This window comes from Galeopterus variegatus, unplaced genomic scaffold (assembly GCF_000696425.1).
Source record: "Galeopterus variegatus unplaced genomic scaffold, G_variegatus-3.0.2 Scaffold835, whole genome shotgun sequence".
Taxonomy (NCBI): domain Eukaryota; kingdom Metazoa; phylum Chordata; class Mammalia; order Dermoptera; family Cynocephalidae; genus Galeopterus; species Galeopterus variegatus.
In genome coordinates, this window is record NW_007726946.1 from 170,830 (window position 1) to 176,017 (window position 5,188).

The 5,188-nt window shown below is 57.5% G+C and overlaps 1 protein-coding gene across 2 annotated transcripts in view; it reads right to left on the reverse strand.

The window, feature by feature from the left end:
• CLEC18B (C-type lectin domain family 18, member B) overlaps positions 1 to 3,911 on the reverse strand; it is a 14,576-nt gene extending 10,665 nt beyond the window's left edge. The window contains exons 1-3 of one of the 2 annotated variants that reach the window (XM_008572770.1): positions 3,782 to 3,911; positions 3,193 to 3,284; positions 956 to 1,195 (exon numbers count right to left, since the gene is read on the reverse strand). In XM_008572770.1, the coding sequence (XP_008570992.1) occupies positions 956 to 1,195; positions 3,193 to 3,284; positions 3,782 to 3,911 (462 nt within the window). Of the gene's footprint in view, positions 1 to 955; positions 1,196 to 3,192; positions 3,285 to 3,606; positions 3,645 to 3,781 lie in introns of those variants that run through there. The other variant, XM_008572771.1, reaches the window with a different exon arrangement.
• Between the last annotated feature and the right edge of the window lie 1,277 nt (positions 3,912 to 5,188).

A 5,188-nucleotide genomic window follows, 5' to 3' on the forward strand; every position in this document is an offset into this window, starting at 1 on the left:
CCATACAGCCAACAAAAAGTGTAAAGAATGTGGAAAGAATGCGGAAAGGATAGCTAAAGTAGGGTAAGGTTTTCACATCCTTGAGTTTGGCAAAAATTAAGGAGCTTGACAATGCCGAGGGCATGGGAATGGATTTACTGGTTTGTAGAATTGGTGCATCGAGTTGTAGGCACATGTGCTCTTTGACTAGCCCTTCCAAGTCTCTCCTAGAGAAACTCTGGACACATATGCACAAGAGGACCTGAACTACGAATTGTGTGTTGTGATATGGCTTGTAATAACCGAAAAGTAGAAATTACTTAGATGCCTGTCCATAACCTTTTGAATGAGTAAACTGCAGTTTGTTTACAGTGAATTACTTACACAGCAGTCAACATGCGTCACCCATGCACATGTGGATCAATGGAAGTGAATCTTACAAACGTGGTCTGGAGCAATCAACACAGTTGCAAAAGGAGACACATGGACCATTTATGTACGACTTAAAAACATACAACTCACTTGCACAAGTAGAAAAGGTATAAAAACACTTACACATGTAGTAAAGGTATTAAAACGTGCTTGGGGTTCCATTTGTGTTTTTCAGTGCCGTACCTTAGCACCTAAACAGTGCCAGGTATAGAAAATGCACTCAACAAATATTTGTCGAATGAGGGGGAAAAAAAAGGAAACTTGCTTAGGAGTCAGGAAGCTTCCCTCTATGGAGGGACAGAGGGTAATAGGGAGCAGAAGGGCTTTAGTTTAGAAAACTAAACCTAGGTAGTGGGTAAGAGGGAGCCCATTTTTAATTTATGTTTGAAATTGTTCATATTTAGAGTTGAAAAAAATAAAACTAAGCAAATTGGAGGAAAAGGAATCCCCAAATTTAGGACCAACTGTAGTCTCTTCTGAAATGACCCAGCCAGCCTCAGGGGCTTGGGAGCCGGTACCTTGGCCTCACCTGCCACACACTCACCTGAGTGTAGTGGGTGCAGGTGGCATTGTGGGCACACTCAGCTGCAGTGTGGCTGTACCGCTGCCCCTCGGCGAACCACAGGTTGACCACTTCGTCAAAGGCCACCAAGCCCACAGGCAGCACCTGCACGTTCCAGCCCACTTGTGGGGTGTGATGCAGGGCGGCCACCAGGCTTGGGGCTGGGGTGCCACAGAGGGCCGCCCTGGCTTGAGCCAGTTGGGCCAGGCTCTCGCTCCAGTCCTGGGGGGCAGCACAAACAGAGGCATCAGTGGGAGGCCTATGGGGCAAAGAGGAGCCCGCGGGGCCAGGCCTTGATGATTCAACTCCCCTGCCATCTCTGAGCATCTAGGGGTACCAGCTGGTGCCCAGAAGAGAGCACTGGATGAAGAGTCTTGCTTGGCCTCCTGACGCTCTGAGCTGGTTTCCCTCTCTGCACCCAGGTTAGGAAGGGTCCAGCAGGACCGGCCAGGGGCTCTTCACGGTGTGCTGGGCAAGCACAGGTGGCATCTGAGCCCTGACCTGGAGACCTGCTCTGCCCAGGACTGAGCCTCCAACCTCCCAAGTCCTGTCGTGGGCACTTGGAGCCCTGCCCAGGGCCTAGTGCCAGCCTGGGCAATGGGATGGGCTGCTGCTGTCATTTTTCCCATCTGGCACCATGAGCCCCAAGCAGTGCCTGGGCCTTTGAGACTGGTTCTGTGTTTGCCTTCAGGTAAAGTGGCCCCCACCATTGTCAGAAAGGCCCCACTGCTCCCACCTGGCCAAGCTTCACTCCTGCCACACAAAAAGCCCCAGCAGCCGTGCCATCTGTCCTATTCCCCTGGCCCCTCACCCCAGCCTTGGAGTAAACAGGTGCCAGCGGGAAACAAAGGGCATGAGAGGGTCCCAGGCCTCGGTGCTTTGGCTCCCAGAGCTGCCCCACGGGCTCCCTGCACTATTCCTTGGTTCAGCCCAGCCACCTCATTCCAGTGTGTGACCTCCAGCAGTCACCTAATCTCCACAAGACCCACTGTCCTCATCTGTAAAATGGGGACCATAGGGGCCCAGAGGATAAGATTGTTGCGGGCACTAAATGGATGCCGGAGGAAGGCTCCAGCTCAGGGCTGACCACAGCAGGCCTCGCCTCGGGCAGACGTTCATGGGAGCCCAAAGCCGGGGCGTCTCCCTGGGGCCCCTCAGCAGCCTGCTCCACCCCAGGGCCCCAGTCTCCACTGGGTACAAAGAAGGGGTACCTGGAGCCCCAGAAGCCCGCAGAGGTGCTCAGGCCAAAGTGCAAAGGAGGCTGAGTGGTGGGCTCCATGTATACCTTTTTTGAAATGTGGTTTTCCAGGACTTTGACAAAAGGGCCCTGGAAAGGGTATGAGCTGCCAACCAGCTGATCTCAGCAGTCCCACCACAGCCTGCAGGGTCCCTGGCAGGAGCCCCACCACCAGGTGTGGCAGCTGGGAGTGACCCTGACTACCCAGGACCTGGGCTAAGGAAGGGGCAGAGCCGCTCAGGGCAGGGAAGCGGGAGAAGCGACCCCTGCCCGCCCTACCCCCACCTCCTGGGAAACTGACCCCCAAGCTCTCAAGGTCGTCACCATGGCTGCCAGCCTTGGAGGAGTTTACGGGAAGCAGCCACAGGGAACCCGGCCCGCCTCTGCTCTCTGGACTGTTAACAAGGGCTGGGACTGCTGGGGTCGCAGACTGTGGCGGCAGCATTATCCGAGCTCCAGAGTGACAGCCCCAACCCTGCAGCCCCAATTGAGGTGGTGGGACACCCTATACCCCCCACTCCCGCCGGCTCCTGCTATAAAATGTGAACAGTGAATGCACAGAGCATGGGGGAGAGGCCCCTCCTAGTCACCCAGATAAACTGTGAAGTAGCATCGGGTCCTGGTCACACACAGGCTCCGCCCCAGCCCTGCAGGACACATCTCCCTCCCTGTCCCCCGCTCTCCCATCCTGCTGAACTCCTTTGTGAAGCTTCTGTTCTCTGGAGGAGGAGATCCCAGTTCTTTCCATGTTTCCTGGTCTCCGAGGCAACGGGATGCCAGAGAAGGTCCAAGGTCTGCCCTTCAGAAAAGTGTGAGCCAAGGGGCCCGACCTCGTGCACTGAGGGCCCCTGAGAAGGAAGCGCAGAGCTCCCAGCAACCAGGGCCACGGTCCCCCCAATAGGCAAGGTGACTGGCTGTCCCTCCCACCCTGCCCAGGTGGGGGGAGCCCGAGCCTCCTCGGAGCCTGGGTCGGGGTACTCACCATTCTCTGCATGTTGGCTGCAGGGGGGTGGACCTGGCTGCGCAGGCGATTGTGCAGGGACAGGAGCAAGAAACTCTCCTTCTTGCTCAGGGCTGGGGGTGTGGAGAGAAGGTCAGGCCGCAGGGGATCTGGGGCCTGTACCCATGGCAAGATGCGAGTGCAACCCCACCCTTAGGAAACAAGATCTAAGATGGCAGAGGAGGAGGGTGGTGGGTGTGGGGGAGGCGTGGACACAGAGATGGGGAGACTGAGAGATGGAGAAAGGAGTGGGGGGAGAAGAGAGACTCGGCATCCAGCAGTGCTGGGCCTGAGTGCGGGGGGCCGGGGCTCCTCTCGGCCCCTGAGTCTCTCTCCTGGAACCCTAGATGCAGGCACCAGCTCAGTATTGCCCCTTGACCCCAACCCTAGGCCCACCTGCTTCATCTTTCTTCCTCCCCAGGCCCAGCATCCATCCATCTCGGCCTTGGACTGTCCCAGTGGGTCCTTCATTAAATCCCAGCAGCACAGCCCAGGGCTCAGGCTTCCAGAAGCCCCCGACCAGAGTTCGCAATGGCTCCTCCGCCTCTGTCCTCGCCCAGGCGCCCCTTACCTCCAGGCTCCTGAAGCTGGGGCAGTCGCACCTCTGCCCAGGCGATGCCAAGGAGAGCCAGGAGCACAGACAGGAGGCCAGGCTGGCGACCCCGGCCCCCAAGCCCTGGGGAGGGCTCTGGCCGCAGCATGAGCCCGTCAGGCACTCCAGACACGGCCTGGCTCGGCTGTCCAGCTTGTTTCCTAGGCTGGATGGAGCTATTCACAATCTCCAGGAGTCAGGCTAGGCTGGCAGACAAAAGGGGGAGGCTGGTGAGTAATCGGTGTGTCCAAACAGCCTCCTGTCGGCGCTGGCATGCAAGAGACAGACAGCTCCCGTTTCCTAGGCTGGATGGAGCTATTCACAATCTCCAGGAGTCAGGCTAGGCTGGCAGACAAAAGGGGGAGGCTGGGGAGTAATCGGTGTGTCCAAACAGCCTCCTGTCGGCGCTGGCATGCAAGAGACAGACAGCTCCCGGGATGCCTCCCTGCTCGGCCTCCAGCCTGGCCAGCCCGCCCGCCCCACTGACAGCAGGCAGAGCGGTGTGCACTGACCCTGTAGCCCCTGCTAATCACTGCAGGATTATTAGCGCCCTTGGGGAGCCCCTGAGACCCTGCCGATTGGCCCTCAGACATTCCAGGGCTGCAGATTAGCAACCGATGGCCATGTCCTGGCTGGGACAGTGTCCTCCAAGCCCATCGGCTGCTTCCATTCCCCAGCCCCCAGGTCTAGGGACAAGGCTGGGGACTCGGCTGTGTTGCCAGTGGGCGGGCAGAAATGGGGCAAGACCCCCGGGGAGTTTTTTCCTTTCTTGGGAAGCTCGTCCAAACCCCCAGGCATGAATTAAACAGGCAGGATGTAACCGCACACCAGCCAGATGCCACCAGTGGGCTCCTAGAGGAGTTGGCTGGGGCTGCACCTGCAGGAGGAAGGGTGCCTTGGGACAGTCTGTCTGGGCAGTGTGGGGGCTGGGCCCAGCCCTGGTGCCTGCCACCCTCACCCACGTGACTGCTGGCTAGGAGGGGGACAGGCAGGTGGCAGGGGAACACGTGATGCCCTCAGCTGACTGAGCCCTGCTGGGGACAAGCCTGCCTCTAGAAAGACAGGCAGTGTAGCAGGAGGAAAGCAAATTGCCACGACTTTCCAGGGCCCAGATGAGGCCTGCTTAATCCCTCCAGAATAAGTTGAAGCAGATCTGCACCATGACCCATGTTAGAAAAGAGAAGGCTGAAAAAAAAAAGAAAGAAAAGGGAAGGCTGTCCTGCAGGCCACAGCCAAACGACCATGCTCCTCTCAGGGCGGATCAAAGCTTATTCAGCCGTCCCAAAGGACAGCTTCGTAAACTACTTCCTCCTTCTGGAGTTTGGGTGACCCCTGACCCNAAGCTACCTTTTTTATAGAGCTCACTAAGTAGGTTCACATATGTGC